The following is a 19,020-nucleotide window of genomic DNA, read 5'->3' on the forward strand; positions in this document are numbered from 1 at the left end:
TGTACAACATGTCCAGCACCAGACATGGGAAACTCCAACCACATGTACAACATGTCCAGCACCAGACAGGGGAAACTCCAACCACATGTACAGCATGTCCAGCACTAGACATGGGAAACTCCAACCACATATACAACATGTCCAGCACCAGACAGGGGAAACTCCAACCACATGTACAACATGTCCAGCACCAGACAGGGGAAACTCCAACCACATGTACAACATGTCCAGCACCAGACAGAGGAAACTCCAACCACATGTACAACATGTCCAGCACCAGACAGGGGAAACTCCAACCACATGTACAGCATGTCCAGCACTAGACATGGGAAACTCCAACCACATGTACAACATGTCCAGCACTAGACAGAGGAAACTCCAACCACATGTACAACATGTCCAGCACCAGACAGGGGAAACTCCAACCACATGTACAGCATGTCCAGCACTAGACATGGGAAACTCCAACCACATGTACAACATGTCCAGCACCAGACAGGGGAAACTCCAACCACATGTACAGCATGTCCAGCACAGGTCTATACTGTTCTTACAGCCATAGGCTAAGCCAACACCATAAATAACATTTGGGGAGAGGTTGTGAGAAGGTGTTTTGTTACAGATCACATTACGGTCAAGGTTTCATTCCATTCTCTTTTAGACAGAGGCAAGCTTTCAGTTGCTCAAATAAATGAACTTAAACCATGAGCTGAATAATTATATTTTAACAGCTTTCTTGTAAATCGAGGTTTAAATCATTGTTAGGCTATAATTAACTACAACAAATAAGAGGACAGAAGCAGAGGTAAATAAATAAAGTATACACTTTTTTTATTACAAAAGTGCATGAATTACATCTGTGATGCAATTTGCAGGTTTGAAAATGTCACATCTATAACATGACAGAAATAAAATGAGGCTCCATTAATAATCCCAGCTACTGAATGTAGGCTAGGTCAATAATATGGACAGTTAAGAAAATGTATTTACATAAATCAAAACCAAATAATCACACACATTTTGATTTACAACTTTTTAGTAAGGACATTTACAACTGAAACATTATCAAATAAGTTCATAACCAAGCTGGTAAGTGTTTGGACCTTCTGCGGCTTTGCCAACAAATTGGAAAGTAGCTTTTGTCACTCATCTTAAAAAAGGATGTTATTGCTCTGAAATTCATATTTAAAAAGAGAACAGAAAACTTCAGACTGCTTACTTAGGTACAGACAACTGTTAACAGTTGGCACTGACAGAGTCTTTATTTTTATCTGAAGTATTCCTGGTGAACTCTAAAGACCCTGTATGAGGGTGTGGGTCTTGAGGAGTGGGTCCTCAATAGGCACTCATCTTTATCTTTAGAAATATATCTTTAATATTTCCATAAGACCTCGCCATTTTGGTCAAATGTAATTTAATTTCTGGCAATGCAGTAAAGTATGATTAATTAAAAAGGAAATGGCCCACACTCGCTCACCATTAAAGACATACTGTATCATTATGTTATTCAAGCGACTATTAAAAATGTCACATTTCGGGCCTTCATCAATGACTTTCATCAAAAAAATTATACAGAGGGAATGGACATGTACATATAGGCCCCTACGTCATAATTTTGTCAGGCTATTAATAGTTGCTTAAGTAAAATAGTGTTTTTAATGGTGAGTTAGCATTGCGCCTTTATCTTTTCAATGATTATCACATTTTTGTCAATGCACCACGCCTCATGTTGGTTGAGTGGCCTCCTACTTCTTTCAATACAGTAATGTTTCAATTGTCAAAATGTCTGCTCTAGCCATACCAGAGTCAGCAACGTGTGCCTGAACCTTTTCTTCCTTCTACCATTGCTCCTCAGGAGACCAGTCCTCTGGGAAGTCATTGTCATCATCAATCTCCTCTTCCTCATCCTTTGGCTCCTCCTCCTCCAGTTGCTCTTCTGTGACACCATCTTCCAATGACTCCACTACAACTAGCTGTTCTTCTGGCTCCTCTGTCACTTCCTTTTCCACTGACTCCTCCTGCTCCATTTCCTCCTCTTCAGCTTCCTGTTCCACTGCCTCCTCAGTAACGTCCTCCTCTTCAGCTTCCTGTTTCACTGCCTCCTCAGTAAAGTCCTCCTCTACCTCCTCCTCAGCAGGTTCTTCCTCTGTTACCTCATGCTCCCGTTCTGCCATTTCCGAGGCCTCTGCCGCCTCGGAGTCTACTTCCTCTTGGCTGAGTGGACCACCATTCACCAGCTAGAACACAGAGAACAATCCATACTGTACATTCAAGAGGGCACTCGAGCATGGGTCATCGTGTATGGTGTCTGAAAGAGTTACACACTTACAATGCTCCTCTCGAATATTAGTTTTATATTAGTTTAACATTTTCAACCCTTTGTCGATAAAAGGATTTGCTTTTCTCTGATCACGCAGGTTTGGTGTTTACAGATCAGAGCGATCTATTAAGTCAACCTGAAGTTATACAATACTTGACTAACTTACTGTATGTGTCAGAAAGCAGATATAATTACTTTTGTAAGAGCACTGTGTGTAAGTCTACACTATAAGCCTCAAAACCATGATATGTTCTTTCATAAAAAAATGTAGAAGATGAGGAATACTTTCTTGTTCATTTTCCTTGCAGTCTACGGATATAGAAATGTAATAATTAGCTGTGGTGGAAGTGGGGCCTACCTGGCTGTGAACAGCCTCCAGCTGCTTCTTGAGATGGGGGTGCATGCTCTGGGAGCTGATGTGCTGCTCATCCAGGGTCCTGGTCACTAACTGCAGCTGCTGCTCCAGAGTCTGGGCCTTCTTGGCCTGCCATTCCTCCAGCAACTCCCTGAAACACAGACAGATAGAGACTCAATGAGCCATAGAATATTAGAACCAACATTTGAACTGGTACAGTGCCTTGCGAAAGTATTCGGCCCCCTTGAACTTTGCGACCTTTTGCCACATTTCAGGCTTCAAACATAAAGATATAAAACGGTATTTTTTTGTGAAGAATCAACAACAAGTGGGACACAATCATGAAGTGGAACGACATTTATTGGATATTTCAAACTTTTTTAACAAATCAAAAACTGAAAAATTGGGCGTGCAAAATTATTCAGCCCCTTTACTTTCAGTGCAGCAAACTCTCTCCAGAAGTTCAGTGAGGATCTCTGAATGATCCAATGTTGACCTAAATGACTAATGATGATAAATACAATCCACCTGTGTGTAATCAAGTCTCCGTATAAATGCACCTGCACTGTAAAAGTCTCAGAAGTCCGTTAAAAGCGCAGAGAGCATCATGAAGAACAAGGAACACACCAGGCAGGTCCGAGATACTGTTGTGAAGAAGTTTAAAGCCGGATTTGGATACAAAAAGATTTCCCAAGCTTTAAACATCCCAAGGAGCACTGTGCAAGCGATAATATTGAAATGGAAGGAGTATCAGACCACTGCAAATCTACCAAGACCCGGCCGTCCCTCTAAACTTTCAGCTTATACAAGGAGAAGACTGATCAGAGATGCAGCCAAGAGGCCCATGATCACTCTGGATGAACTGCAGAGATCTACAGCTGAGGTGGGAGACTCTGTCCATAGGACAACAATCAGTCGTATATTGCACAAATCTGGCCTTTATGGAAGAGTGGCAAGAAGAAAGCCATTTCTTAAAGATATCCATAAAAAGTGTCGTTTAAAGTTTGCCACAAGCCACCTGGGAGACACACCAAACATGTGGAAGAAGGTGCTCTGGTCAGATGAAACCAAAATTGAACTTTTTGGCAACAATGCAAAACGTTATGTTTGGCGTAAAAGCAACACAGCTGAACACACCATCCCCACTGTCAAACATGGTGGTGGCAGCATCATGGTTTGGGCCTGATTTTCTTCAGCAGGGACAGGGAAGATTGTTAAAATTGATGGGAAGATGGATGGAGCCAAATACAGGACCATTCTGGAAGAAAACCTGATGGAGTCTGCAAAAGACCTGAGACTGGGACGGAGATTTGTCTTCCAACAAGACAATGATCCAAAACATAAAGCACAATCTACAATGGAATGGTTCAAAAATAAACATATCCAGGTGTTAGAATGGCCAAGTCAAAGTCCAGACCTGAATCCAATCGAGAATCTGTGGAAAGAACTGAAAACTGCTGTTCACAAATGCTCTCCATCCAACCTCACTGAGCTCGAGCTGTTTTGCAAGGAGGAATGGGAAAAAATTTCAGTCTCTCGATGTGCAAAACTGATAGAGACATACCCCAAGCGACTTACAGCTGTAATCGCAGCAAAAGGTGGCGCTACAAAGTATTAACTTAAGGGGGCTGAATAATTTTGCACGCCCAATTTTTCAGTTTTTGATTTGTTCAAAAAGTTTGAAATATCCAATAAATGTCGTTCCACTTCATGATTGTGTCCCACTTGTTGTTGATTCTTCACAAAAAAATACAGTTTTATATCTTTATGTTTGAAGCCTGAAATGTGGCAAAAGGTCGCAAAGTTCAAGGGGGCCGAATACTTTCGCAAGGCACTGTATATTTTATCTAAGCATGTGACCTGACCAAGAAAAACCGTGCGTCTGTCAGGACAAGCTCCTGCCTATAGTCAAGACAAATAAATTACTGCCATCAAGTAACTTTCACTATTCATATACAGTGGGGCAAAAAAAAGTATTTAGTCAGCCACCAATTGTGCAAGTTCTCCCACTTAAAAAGATGAGAGAGGCCTGTAATTTTCATCATAGGTACACTTCAACTATGACAGACAAAATGAGAAGAAAAAAAATCCAGAAAATCACATTGTAGGATTTTTAATGAATTTATTTGCAAATGATGGTGTAAAATAAGTATTTGGTCAATAGCAAAAGTTTATCTCAATACTTTGTTATATACCCTTTGTTGGCAATGACAGAGGTCAAACGTTTTCTGTAAGTCTTCACTAGGTTTTCACACACTGTTGCTGGTATTTTGGCCCATTCCTCTATGCAGATCTCCTCTAGAGCAGTGATGTTTTGGGGCTGTTGCTGAGCAACACGGACTTTCAACTCCCTCCAAAGATTTTCTATGGGGTTGAGATCTGGAGACTGGCTAGGCCACTCCAGGACCTTGAAATGCTTCTTACGAAGCCACTCCTTCGTTGCCCGGGCGGTGTTTGGGATCATTTTTTTTTTTTTTTTTTTTTATTTCACCTTTATTTAACCAGGTAGGCTAGTTGAGAACAAGTTCTCATTTGCAACTGCGACCTGGCCAAGATAAGGCATAGCAGTGTGAACAGACAACACAGAGTTACACATGGAGTAAACAATTAACAAGTCAATAACACAGTAGAAAAAAGGGGAGTCTATATATACATTGTGTGCAAAAGGCATGAGAAGGTAGGCAAATAATTACAATTATGCAGATTAACACTGGAGTGATAAATGATCAGATGGTTATGTACAGGTAGAGATTGGTGTGCAAAAGAGCAGAAAAATAAAAATAAATAAATAAAAACAGTATGGGGATGAGGTAGGTGAAAATGGGTGGGCTATTTACCAATAGGCTATGTACAGCTGCAGCGATCGGTTAGCTGCTCGGATAGCAGATGTTTGAAGTTGGTGAGGGAGATAAAAGTCTCCAACTTCAGCGATTTTTGCAATTCGTTCCAGTCACAGGCAGCAGAGAACTGGAACGAAAGGCGGCCAAATGAGGTGTTGGCTTTAGGGATGATCAGTGAGATACACCTGCTGGAGCGCGTGCTACGGATGGGTGTTGCCATCGTAACCAGTGAACTGAGATAAGGCGGAGCTTTACCTAGCATGGACTTGTAGATGACCTGGAGCCAGTGGGTCTGGCGACGAATATGTAGCGAGGGCCAGCCGACTAGAGCATACAAGTCACAGTGGTGGGTGGTATAAGGTGCTTTAGTGACAAAACGGATGGCACTGTGATAAACTGCATCCAGTTTGCTGAGTAGAGTGTTGGAAGCAATTTTGTAGATGACGTCGCCGAAGTCGAGGATCGGTAGGATAGTCAGTTTTACTAGGGTAAGTTTGGCGGCGTGAGTGAAGGAGGCTTTGTTGCGGAATAGAAAGCCGACTCTTGATTTGATTTTCGATTGGAGATGTTTGATATGGGTCTGGAAGGAGAGTTTAGAGTCTAGCCAGACACCTAGGTACTTATAGATGTCCACATATTCAAGGTCGGAACCATCCAGGGTGGTGATGCTGGTCAGGCGTGCGGGTGCAGGCAGCGAACGGTTGAAAAGCATGCATTTGGTTTTACTAGCGTTTAAGAGCAGTTGGAGGCCACGGAAGGAGTGCTGTATGGCATTGAAGCTCGTTTGAAGGTTAGATAGCACAGTGTCCAAGGACGGGCCGGAAGTATATAGAATGGTGTCGTCTGCGTAGAGGTGGATCAGGGAATCGCCCGCAGCATGAGAAACATCATTGATATATACAGAGAAAAGAGTCGGCCCGAGAATTGAACCCTGTGGCACCCCCATAGAGACTGCCAGAGGACCGGACAGCATGCCCTCCGATTTGACACACTGAACTCTGTCTGCAAAGTAATTGGTAAACCAGGCAAGGCAGTCATCCGAAAAACCGAGGCTACTGAGTCTGCCGATAAGAATACGGTGATTGACAGAGTCGAAAGCCTTGGCAAGGTCTATGAAGACGGCTGCACAGTACTGTCTTTTATCGATGGCGGTTATGATATCGTTTAGTACCTTGAGCGTGGCTGAGGTACACCCGTGACCGGCTCGGAAACCAGATTGCACAGCGGAGAAGGTACGGTGGGATTCAAGATGGTCAGTGACCTGTTTGTTGACTTGGCTTTCGAAGACCTTAGATAGGCAGGGCAGGATGGATATAGGTCTGTAACAGTTTGGGTCCAGGGTGTCGCCCCCTTTGAAGAGGGGGATGACTGCGGCAGCTTTCCAATCCTTGGGGATCTCAGACGATATGAAAGAGAGGTTGAACAGGCTGGTAATAGGGGTTGCGACAATGGCGGCGGATAGTTTCAGGAATAGAGGGTCCAGATTGTCCAGCCCAGCTGATTTGTACGGGTCCAGGTTTTGCAGCTCTTTCAGGACATCTGCTATCTGGATTTGGGTAAAGGAGAACCTGGAGAGGCTTGGGCGAGTAGCTGCGGGGGGGGGGGAGCTGTTGTCCGAGGTTGGAGTAGCCAGGCGGAAGGCATGGCCAGCCGTTGAGAAATGCTTGTTGAAGTTTTCGATAATCATGGATTTATCGGTGGTGACCATGTTACCTAGTCTCAGTGCAGTGGGCAGCTGGGAGGAGGTGCTCTTGTTCTCCATGGACTTCACAGTGTCCCAGAACTTTTTGGAGTTGGAGCTACAGGATGCAAACTTCTGCCTGAAGAAGTTGGCTTTAGCTTTCCTGACTGACTGTGTGTATTGGTTCCTGACTTCCCTGAACAGTTGCATATCGCGGGGACTATTCGATGTTAGCGCAGTCCGCCACAGGATGTTTTTGTGCTGGTCGAGGGCAGTCAGGTCTGGAGTGAACCAGGGGCTATATCTGTTCTTAGTTCTGCATTTTTTGAACGGAGCATGCTTATCTAAAATGGTGAGGAAGTTACTTTTAAAGAAAGACCAGGCATCCTCAACTGACGGGATGAGGTCAATGTCCTTCCAGGATACCCGGGCCAGGTCGATTAGAAAGGCCTGCTCACAGAAGTGTTTTAGGGAGCGTTTGACAGTGATGAGGGGTGGTCGTTTGACTGCGGCTCCGTAGCGGATACAGGCAATGAGGCAGTGATCGCTGAGATCCTGGTTGTAGACAGCGGAGGTGTATTTGGAGGGCCAGTTGGTCAGGATGACGTCAATGAGGGTGCCCTTGTTTACAGAGTTAGGGTTGTACCTGGTGGGTTCCTTGATGATTTGAGTGAGATTGAGGGCATCTAGCTTAGATTGTAGGACTGCCGGGGTGTTAAGCATATCCCAGTTTAGGTCACCTAACAGAACAAACTCTGAAGCTAGATGGGGGGCGATCAATTCACAAATGGTGTCCAGGGCACAGCTGGGAGCTGAGGGGGGTCGGTAGCAGGCGGCAACAGTGAGAGACTTATTTCTGGAGAGAGTAATTTTCAAAATTAGTAGTTCAAACTGTTTGGGTATGGACCTGGAGAGTATGACATTACTTTGCAGGCTATCTCTGCAGTAGACTGCAACTCCTCCCCCTTTGGCAGTTCTATCTTGACGGAAGATGTTATAGTTGGGTATGGAAATCTCAGAATTTTTGGTGGCCTTCCTGAGCCAGGATTCAGACACGGCAAGGACATCAGGGTTAGCAGAGTGTGCTAGAGCAGTGAGTAAGACACACTTAGGGAGGAGGCTTCTGATGTTGACATGCATGAAACCAAGGCTTTTTCGATCACAGAAGTCAACAAATGAGGGTGCCTGGGGACATGCAGGGCCTGGGTTTACCTCCACATCACCCGCGGAACAGAGAAGGAGTAGTATGAGGGTGCGGCTGAAGGCTATCAAAACTGGTCGCCTAGGGCGTTGGGGACAGAGAATAAGAGGAGCAGGTTTCTGGGCATGGTAGAATATATTCAGGGCATAATGCGCAAACAGGGGTATGGTGGGGTGCGGGTACAGCGGAGGTAAGCCCAGGCACTGGGTGATGATGAGAGAGGTTGTATCTCTGGACATGCTGGTTGTAATGGGTGAGGTCACCGCATGTGTGGGGGGTGGGACAAAGGAGGTATCAGGGGTATAAAGAGTGGAACTAGGGGCTCCATTGTAAACTAAAACAATGATAACTAACCTGCACAACAGTATACAAGGCATATTGACATTTGAGAGAGACATATAGCAAGGCATACAGTAATCACAGTAATACAGTAATTGTCATGCTGAAAGACCCAGCCACGTTTCATCTTCAATGCCCTTACTGATGGAAGGAGGTTTTCACTCAAAATCTCACAATACATAGCCCCATTCATTCTTTCCTTTACACGGATCAGTTGTCCTGGTCCCTTTGCAGAAAAACAGCCCCAAAGCATGATGTTTCCACCCCCATGCTTCACAGTAGGTATGTTTTTTTTTGGATGCAACTCAGCATTCTTTGTCCTCCAAACACAACGAGTTGAGTTTTTACCAAAAAGTTATATTTTGGTTTCATCTGACCATATGACATTCTCCCAATCTTCTTCTGGATCATCCAAATACTCTCTAGCAAACTTCAGACGAGCCTGGACATGTACTGGCTTACGCAGAGGGACATATCTGGCACTGCAGGATTTGAGTCCCTGGCGGCGTAGTGTGTTATTGATGGTAGGCTTTATTACTTTGGTCCCAGCTCTCTGCAGGTCATTCACTAGGTCCCCCCGTGTGGTTCTGGGATTTTTGCTCAACGTTCTTGTGATCATTTTGACCCCACGGGGTGAGATCTTGCGTGGAGCCCCAGATCGAGGGAGATCATCAGTGGTCTTGTATGTCTTCAATTTCCTAATAATTGCTCCCACAGTTGATTTCTTCAAACCAAGCTGCTTACCTATTGCAGATTCAGTCTTCCCAGCCTGGTGCAGGTCTACAATTTTGTTTCTGGTGTCCTTTGACAGCTCTTTGGTCTTTGCCATAGTGGAGTTTGGAGTATGACTGTTTGAGGTTGTGGACAGGTGTCTTTCATACTGATAACAAGTTCAAACAGGTGCCATTAATACAGGTAACGAGTGGAGGACAGAGGAGCCTCTTAAAGAAGAAGTTACAGGTCTTCCTTGTTTGTAGGTGACCAAATACTTATTTTCAACCATAATTTGCAAATAAATTCATTAAAAATCCTACAATGTGATTTTCTGGGTTTTTTTCTTTCTAATTTTGTCTGTCATAGTTGAAGTGTACCTATGATGAAGGCCTCTCTCATATTTTTAAGTGGGAGAACTTGCACAACTGGTGGCTGACTAAATACCTTTTGCCCCATTGTAGCTAGGGAGTGAGTTCATGCATGAAGTTAATCATAAGATTCACTAAAACCCAAGCTTACTTGATTTCACCCACTTCCTGGTGGTTGTTATGAAGCACTACCCTGTGAAGACTCAGAAACTCTCTAAGTTCCCTCTGCTCAGTGACCTGTCCCTCCAGCTGTGACGTCAAGCCGTCCACCGTAGACACCTGCTCGTCCAGACTGGATTTGACGTTGTCCACTGTGCTGGTCATCCTCGCCAAGCTCACTGCTAGCGCAGAGTTGGAGCTTGAAACGGCCGCCACGCTCTCCTTGACCGACTCGAAGTCATCGCTCTTGTTTTTCATCATGGCCTGCAGGGCTGCGGAGGAGATGGCTACCTTCTGGAACTCAGCCAGTCTGGTGTTCATCTCGTTGTGGAGTGACCACAACTGTGATTTGAGGTCGATGCTCTTCAACTGCTCTGACATTGCCAGGGTAACCTCCGCCTTCTGCTGGGCCTGTTTCTGAGCTGCCTCCAAAGCCAGTATCCTCTCCTCGATCAGACCTCCTGATCTCATCTGGGCTTGGTTAAAAAACAGATATCGGTTAAAGCTTGTGTTCCAGAGAAACAAGGTATAATATTTATAGCAGATTTTGAGAATTCATTTGATACGTCTAGAATTTGTTTATAAGTGCTTGAATTTCTTCAAATTTGGAAAGTCTCTCATAAGATGGGTAAAAGTCATGTACAACAATTTAATTGTCAAGAGGCGTAAAACAGGGTTGCCCTCTGTCACCATACCTATTTGCTATTGGCATTGAACTGCTAGATCTAATGATAACATTAAGGGGTTAAAAATGAAGGGAAGAGACAAAAATATCAATTGAACGGAAATGGCCCTCCACCAAACTGGAAGTCTTCCGACTAGCTTGGAAAGAAAGCACTGTGCAATATTCAAGAGCCCTCACTGCTGCATGATCATCCTATTTTTACAACCTAATTGAGGAGAATAAGAACAACCCCCCCCCCAAAAAAAGTATGCTGTCGCAAAGCTAAACAAAAAGCAGCATTCAACAAGAGAGGTTGGCTTTCACTTCTGCAGTGATGAATTCATTAAATTCCTCGACGAACAGATCATGATCATTAGAAAGAAAATTATGATTCCTCTTTGAATCTGCATATTTCTCCAAAGCTCAGTTGTCCTGTATCTCTTGACACATTCATGAAAACAGTCATGGCCCCTAAACCCTCAAGCTGCATACTGGACCATATTGCAACTAAACTACTGAAAGAGCTACTTCCTGTGCTTTGCCCTCTTATGTTGAACATAATAAATGGCTCCCTATCCACTGGATGTGTACCAAACTCACTAAAAGTGGCAGTAATAAAGACTCTCTTGAAACAGCCAAAACTTGACCTGGAAAATAAAAAAAACTATCGGTCTATAGTTTTGTGAATCTTATGATTGACTTCATACATGAACTCACTCACTAGCTATATGAATATCTCCCATTCCTCAAAAAAAAAGTAAAACTCACTGCCTTCCTGAAGACAAATAATGTATCAAATTTACATTTGATTGATTTTAATTGATGTACGCCGATGAGTCAAGTTCTCGAATCCTCAATCTTCAACTTTGAAAGGCCTCATTGAGGACATGGATAATTTCTCCAGTTTCTCTGGACTAAAACCCAATTAGTGTACTATATTACAGATTGGCTGTCTATACAATACAAACTTTAAATTGCACGTGGTCTCCCAATTAAACGGGCGGATGGTGAAGTCGATATGCTTGGGGTACATATCCAAGAAAAGTTGAGCGATCTTACAACTGTTAACTTTGATTGAAAACAGATACAGTAGAATCTTGAAACCGTGAAGAGGGAAACACCTATTTAAGGGAAGATTACACTAATTCATTCTGTAGTGATTTCGCAGTTCACATATTTATCCATGGCTCTGACCCAAGAGAATCATTTTTTAAATAATGTGAGAAAAAAACATTTTACTTTATTTGGAATGGCGAACCAGAGAAATGAGCATATTTATAAAACAAACATGAGTTTGGAGGGTTAAAACTGTAAAATATTAAGGCATTAAACCTCTCTCTTAAAGCCTACATTGTACTGAAATTGTACTTAAATCCAAATTGGTTTTCTAGCAAGCTACTATGAGAGGCCCATCCTATGATTAAGATTGGTCTCTTTGCTTTATTGCAGATGAAAACCTTACATTTTCGGTGGCTTGACAATGGATCCCTGTTTAAAGTATCAACCTTTTTAAATGGTCATACAGAGTTGGCTACAATTTCAACTTCAAAATCAGTTTCACTTAAACTTTCTGGCGCAGGCGTTCCGCTAGCGACCCACCTCGACAACATCCGGTGAAATTGCAGAGCGAGAAATTCAAATGATAGAAAGAGAAATATTTAACATTCATGAAAATACAAGTGTCAAACATCAAAATAAAGCTTAACTTCTTGTTAATCCAGTGTCAGATTTCAAAAAGGATTCACAGCAAAAGCACACCATGCGATAATCTGAGGACAGTGCCTGCATACAAAAGCATGTAAAAAAAAATTCTAACAGGCAGGTGCGCCACGAAAGTCAGAAATAGCGATATAATAAATGCCTTACATTTGAAGATCTTCTGTTGACACTCCAAAAGGTCCCAACTACCCAAATGGTCACAAATGGTCCTTTTGTTTGATAAATTCCTTCTTTATATCCCCAAAAACTCAGTTTAGCTGGCACGCTTCATTCAATAATCCACCGGTTTCCCTCCTTCAAAATGCATACAAAATGAATCCCAAACGTTACCAATAAACTTCTCCAAACAAGTCAAACAACGTTTATAATCAAACCTCAGGTACCCTAATACGTACATAAACAATCAAATTTAAGACGGAGAATCGTTATTGTCTTTACCGGAGATAAACAACAAAGAACCCGCTCTTATCCACGAGTATGCAAACACTACAGCCAAAATGGGAGCCACTTAGAAAAACTACAAATTCTAGCTAATTTTTTCCAAAAACAAGCCTGAAACTCTTTCTAAAGCCTTTGACATCTAGTGGAAGCCGTAGGAACTGCAATCTGGGAGGATTTTGCCTCACAATAAACATGACAGCCATTGGAAACAGTAGTAAGCTGAATTATTATTATTTTTTGATGGTTTGTCCTTGGGGTTTCGCCTGTCATATCAGTGCTGTTATATTCACAGACATTATTTTAACAGTTCTAGAAACATTAGAGTGTGTCTTATCCAAATCTATCAATTATATGCATATTCTAGCTTCTGGGCCTGAGTAACAGGCAGTTTACTTTGGACACGCACATCTGGACGTCAAAATACTGCCCCCTAGCCCAAAGAATTAAAGTAAAAAGGTTTGACAGCAATACCGCATAAAATCAAGTCAGTTGGGAACAGGTTGTTAATGTCCCAATACCTTGGCATTGGTTCTATGAACTGACATGTAAAACAACAATTGACACATCAATCAGTTTTTTACAATTTAAGCTATTATATAAAACACTTGCTACAAAAAGAATGCTCAATATATGGGGCATTGAACAGTCGGCCTTGTGCAGATTCTGCCATGAGGAAACAGAATCAATAGATCATCTGTTCTGCTACTGTCCAGCAGTGGCTCACGTTTGGATTCAGGTCGAGGTATGATTGTTAATGTCAATATCGGTAGAAAAGTTACAAATAGGGAGGTTCAGTACCCCTTTAAAACCTCATAGTAAAATGGAAGGATGCATTGCAAAAATAAATAGCTAAATAGAATTATACTAGGAAATATGGGTTCATCTGTGGACAGCAGAGGGTTGGAGTCAGATTGAATGGTGGATTGGCCGCTGATGGTGAAAATCCAGCACTTGAAGAAAGAGGCAATGTATAATGACTTAACTACAGGTAAGGTAGATGTAAGCAAAATAGCTGGAAGTAGCAATAAAAGTATTGTTGTCCGTTCATTTACTAAAATAGACAAAATAAGAATATTTAAAAAGCCCCAAAAGCTTGTGTTACAGTTACATTATTATATCGGTGTAGTTACACTGCAATTCTGAGGAAAACAAGTTGTGGTATTGAGTAGTTGTAATGGCAATATTTAAGATGAATCAGATTCATTCAGTTTAGAGTGATTAACACAATGTTTAGCATATTTATGTTTTTTACCTTTCTGTAATACACATGATTTCCAGTGTTCTGTTTGGAAGAGTTTAGGGTTAATGGTCACTAGACTCAATGTTTTATGTTAGAGATGAAATATTTATCAAATATCTGTAGATAGTGATTGACGCCGGTCTGGAGGTGTAAGGACCGACAAATACTTGTGTGATTCTGTAGCAGCTTACAAAGCCCCTGCATTTTGTTTTGACTTCCTAACAAGCCTTTCTGGCTGGTGTTTCCAGAGCAGTTGTCTGCTGATTTAGGATGTAAAGGCCTTCTCAGAGACGGCTAGTTAGACATTTCTCTGCTTCTGTGCTGGAGTTGTCTCCCTGTTGCAACTTGTAAAAAAACAAATAGATTTTGATTGACCTTATCGGCACCTGCTCATCCCTGTTATTCACATAGAAATTCTGATTCCAGTAATACACAAGGAATAGGAAAATATTCTCCACATCAGTGCTGGACCAACAACAAACACCAAGAACTAAGAAAGAGAACCTGCAATACTGTATTGTGGTTCTGGTTACAGTGAAGAGGAATATACAGTGCCTTGCGAAAGTATTCGGCCCACTTGAACTTTGTGACCTTTTGCCACATTTCATATGCTGACTTTCCTCACCCACGTTTAATATCTGTTACCTACAAGGACATTCAGTCATACAGCTGTTTCTGGTTAGCCTGATAACTCATACTAAATCTTCCGCTGCTCTATCTTAAGTTGCCATCATTTAAGTTGTTTGTGCTGACGAGTGGCACGAGGGGTGTTGTACAAAACAACTCTAACCAATCACGGAGTCTCTAACCAATCACAGCATCCAAGCCAATGACGGATTTTCAAACTGCCGCTTTACACTTTACCCACGTGTTTTCTGGATCTGGCCCAGCCTATTGGCTTCTGGATCAATCAGACAGCCCCGAATGTGTTAGAATTCGGTAAAGGGTTGGGGATGTACTCAGATCCATTGCGGAGAAGAAACTAATGTCCATGGACGTGACGTAGCTTTTGGCCAGAGCAAGGAGTCTGGGTAGCCAGGCAAGCTGCTGGCATACAGGGCTGTGAAAATAGCTTGATAGTGTTAAAGGGTAGAGGGAGGTCCTGACTGATCTTTAAACAGCTGCTGCTGTTTGTTCCGTTGCTTAACAAATGTCATTTCCATTAATTTCAACATGTGTGGTTGGGAAACATGAGCATGAACTTGCAGACTGGTAGCATACTATATATAGATAGCTATCCTATCCTGTATGCATGTGTACAGTATAGGCCAGGGGTCCCCAATTACATTCAGCCATGGGTCAATTTTTCATTGAGCAGATGGTCAGAGGGCCGGAACAAAGTTATAATCAATTTGTACACCGCAAATTGATCACAATAATCCCAAACAGATATAGTATTTGACAAAAACAGAATTATTTCAACCCTTGTTTACATTGGGATATGACCACATATGCCTCTAAATAATGAGTGGAAATACTTGGGAATAGATTTCTGAAATTAAAATGACTTTGAGCTGATTTCATAGTGACTTAATATTATTTTATGTCCATAAACAAAAATTATGTGCTCAGAAAACTTGTAGTGCCAAATAGCCACCTACTGTGGAACCCTGATATAGAACCTACTGTAGAACTATATGCTGTAGCGATGGGCATTCCAAGTGTTTTCGGTGAGCCGACTCATTTGGCTCAGTTCCCGAAAAGATCTATAACCATGAATAATTGCACATCTCCAATGTGAAGCGGAAAGGGTAGGCTACCATTATGTCAGATCGTGAAATGAGCATTCCAATAAATGTTTACCTGGCTCAGATTGACGTGCTATCCCCACTAATTATTGTTTCTGAAGCGAGGATTCACCCTCTTTAGATAATTATTTTGTAACACATCTGCAGAAAAACGTTGTTCTGAGCTCATAAAGCAGTCGTAACAGTATGCAAAACAGGGAGCCAAATGAACATCTCTTTCACCGGTGCGATTCGGTTCCCGACATTCACCAAAAAGATCAATTCAAAAAGAGCTGTAGACATCCTATGCACATGGCACATGCTGGTATTCAATCATGATCAGAACATCAACATAAACTGATGATGACAAAATATAAATATATCAACATTTTCATATTTTATACAGAACAAAAATATAAACAACATGCAACAATTTCAAAGATTTTACTGAGTTAAGGAAATCAGTCACTTGAAATAAATTCGTTAGGCACTAACCTATGGATTTCCCATGGCTGTGAATACAGATATGCATCTGTTGGTCACAGATAACATTTAAAAAAAAATAGGTCTCACAATGGGTCTCAGGATCTCTGTGCATTCAAACTGCCATCGATAAAATGCAATTGTGTTCATTGTCCGTAGCTTATGTCTGCCCATACCATAACTCCACCGGCACATGGGGCATTCTGTTCACAACCTTGACATCAGCAAACCACTCTCCCACACAATGCCATATCTGTGGTCTGCGGATGTGAGGCCAGTTGAACGTACTGCCAAATTCCAAAAAATGACGGAGGCGGCTTATGGTAGAGAAATTAACATTAAATGATCTGGCAAAAGCTCTGGTGGACATTCCTGCAGTTAGCATGCCAATTGCACGCTCCCTCAAAACTTGAGACATCTGTGGCATTGTATCTTGTGACAAAACTACCCATTTTAGATTGCCATTTTTTTGTACCAAGCACAAGGTGTACCTGTGTAATGATCAGGCTGTTTAATCAGCTTCTTGATATGCCACACGTGTCAGATGGGTGGATTACCTTGGCAATGGAGAAATGTTCACTAACAGGGAAAAATAAGCTTTTACTGCATATGGAACATTTCTGGGATCTTATATTTCAGCTCATGAAACATGGGACCACCAACACCTCACATGTTGCGTTTATAATTTTGTTCAGTGTATATTCTGTGATGGGAGGAATTGATGCTAACAATATTTCCAATTCCTTTCTCCGTCAATGCTTTAATAACAACTCCAAAGCCCTTCTCATTCTCAGCCGGGCTCATTTGATTTACATTACTGCAAAGATCAACGACATAGCCTACTCATGGTCATATGACAATTTCAGAATCAGATCAGTCCATTACCTGTGCGTCTCTCAGGCCCATCTGCTGCTGAAATTTGGTGATTCTTATTTGCATGGCCCTAAACGTTTCTGATAGCTGATCAATGGATTGTTGCTGTTGCAGGCAAAACCAGCCCGCGGATGCCCCTCCAATCGCGACCATAAGGAACAACATGCATGGCAGCGCAACTTGATTTACTCTTCTTCGCGACTTGGACACTGGGTGGGATTCTATTAAGAAAGAGTTGTCCTCGCGCTCTGGCTTGAAGTTGGCGGCAGTCTTTGATTTGCGCTTAGTCATTTTGGATACCTTGTTACCTGGAGAGAGACTCACGTACACAGGAGACATGAGACAGGGAGAATGATGGCACTCGTCTTGCTCGAGATAAAGTGGTGCTTCGATTTATTAGGGTATGCTACTGTGCTCTCTCTACTCTGCAACACCCCGTTCATTCATTGGACATTTACTGAAGTCAGGCAAGTGTTCTAATGTTAGTATCAGAAGCGTGACACCCCCTCGTTCCTCGTTGTGGTCGGGAGTTGCTCTAGTAGCCTAGAGCTCAATGTGTTTTGTAATCGAATGTAACTTGCATACAATGTTTAAAGGCTACTGTCGCGTGTTATACGCCTCTTTATTGAAGTTTGATCTGATATTAAATGGACAATGTACGCCTTTTTAACCCTTTTTCTATGACACCTCAGAAAACTAATGTAGTAGGCCTATGGTCATATATATATATATATATTTTGACAGTTGAACATATTTAGGCCTTAGGAAAATGTATGTAAGAAATATATCAATAATTTTCTTGCACATGTGAACATACAGTAAATATATTTCGAAAAAATGTATATATAGCCATGATTTTTTAGCGGGCCCACTGCTGTCAATCACAATTTAAAATGTTCCCTGAGCCCTGCCCCTCTTCAACACAGGTAGAGAAATTATTCGGGTACAGCTGTGGGCCACATACTTTGTATTTTTCTGGCCCAGTATATGCCTGGGTCATGCTCAAAACTGGCCTACATACTGCATCACCATAAGATTACACAGGTCAGGCCCAGCAGTGAGCCACACACTGTAAAATGATTAATTCTCTTTTTCTTATTTTTGTATTTATTTCACCATTATTTAACCAGGTAGGGTAGTTTAGAACAAGTTCTCATTTGCAACTGCGACCTGGCCAAGATAAAGCATAGCAATTCGACACACACAACAACACAGAGTTACACATGGGATAAACAAAACATAGTCAATAATACAGTAGAACAAAATAAAACAAAAAGTCTATATACAGTGATTGCAATAAATAGGCCATGGTGGCGAAGTAATTACAATATAGCAATTAAACACTGGAATGGTAGATGTGCAGAAGATGAATGTGCAAGTAGAGATACTGGGGTGCAAAGGAGCAAGATAAATAAATAAATACAGTATGGGGATGAGGTAGGTAGATAGATGGGCTATGTACAGGTGCAGTGATATGTGAGCTGCTCTGACAGCTGGTGCTTAAAGCTAGTGAGGGAGATATGAGTCTCCAACTTCAGAGATTTTTGCAGTTCGTTCCAGTCATTCGCAGCAGGGAACTGGAAGGAAAGACGACCAAAGGAGGAATTGGCTTTGGTGGTGACCAGTGAGATATACCTGCTGGAGCGAGTGCTACGAGTGGGTGCTGCTATGGTGACCAGTGAGCTGAGATAAGGAGGGGCTTTACCTAGCAGAGACTTGTAGATAACCTGTAGCCAGTGGGTTTGACGACACGTATGAAGCGAGGGCCAACCAACGAGAGCGAACAGGTCGCAATGGTGGGTAGTGTATTGGGCTTTGGTGACAAAACGGATGGCACTGTGATAGACTGCATCCAGTTTGTTGAGTAGAGTGTTGGAGGCTATTTTATAGATGACA

The 19,020-nt window shown here is 42.2% G+C and overlaps 1 protein-coding gene across 1 annotated transcript; it reads right to left on the reverse strand.

Annotated features, from left to right (window-relative positions):
• Nucleotides 1–859: 859 nt before the first annotated feature.
• zgc:66479 (uncharacterized protein LOC327541 homolog) lies at nucleotides 860–17,560 on the reverse strand. The gene is made up of 4 exons (XM_021570024.2): nucleotides 17,137–17,560; nucleotides 9,970–10,448; nucleotides 2,679–2,826; nucleotides 860–2,237 (listed from the first exon to the last, which is right to left on the reverse strand). The coding sequence occupies exons 1-4, from the start codon at nucleotides 17,461–17,463 to the stop codon at nucleotides 1,839–1,841; spliced, it is 1,353 nt and encodes a 450-aa protein (XP_021425699.2). The 5' UTR covers nucleotides 17,464–17,560; the 3' UTR covers nucleotides 860–1,838.
• Nucleotides 17,561–19,020: the final 1,460 nt, after the last annotated feature.

Source organism: Oncorhynchus mykiss, chromosome 17 (genome assembly GCF_013265735.2).
Source record: "Oncorhynchus mykiss isolate Arlee chromosome 17, USDA_OmykA_1.1, whole genome shotgun sequence".
Lineage (NCBI taxonomy): Eukaryota > Metazoa > Chordata > Actinopteri > Salmoniformes > Salmonidae > Oncorhynchus > Oncorhynchus mykiss.

What these genes read in the sequence shown, in the direction of transcription:
- zgc:66479 (XM_021570024.2), bottom strand. Translation starts at nt 17,463, where the DNA reads ATGTCTCCTGTGTACGTGAGTCTCTCTCCAGGTAACAAGGTATCCAAA. An exon ending in TGGGCCTGAGAGACGCACAG is followed by an intron (nt 10,449 to 17,136) that starts GTAATGGACTGA and finishes AACCAAGCCCAG; the next exon opens with ATGAGATCAGGAGGTCTGAT. An exon ending in CAGGAAGTGGGTGAAATCAA is followed by an intron (nt 2,827 to 9,969) that starts GTAAGCTTGGGT and finishes TCTGTGTTTCAG; the next exon opens with GGAGTTGCTGGAGGAATGGC.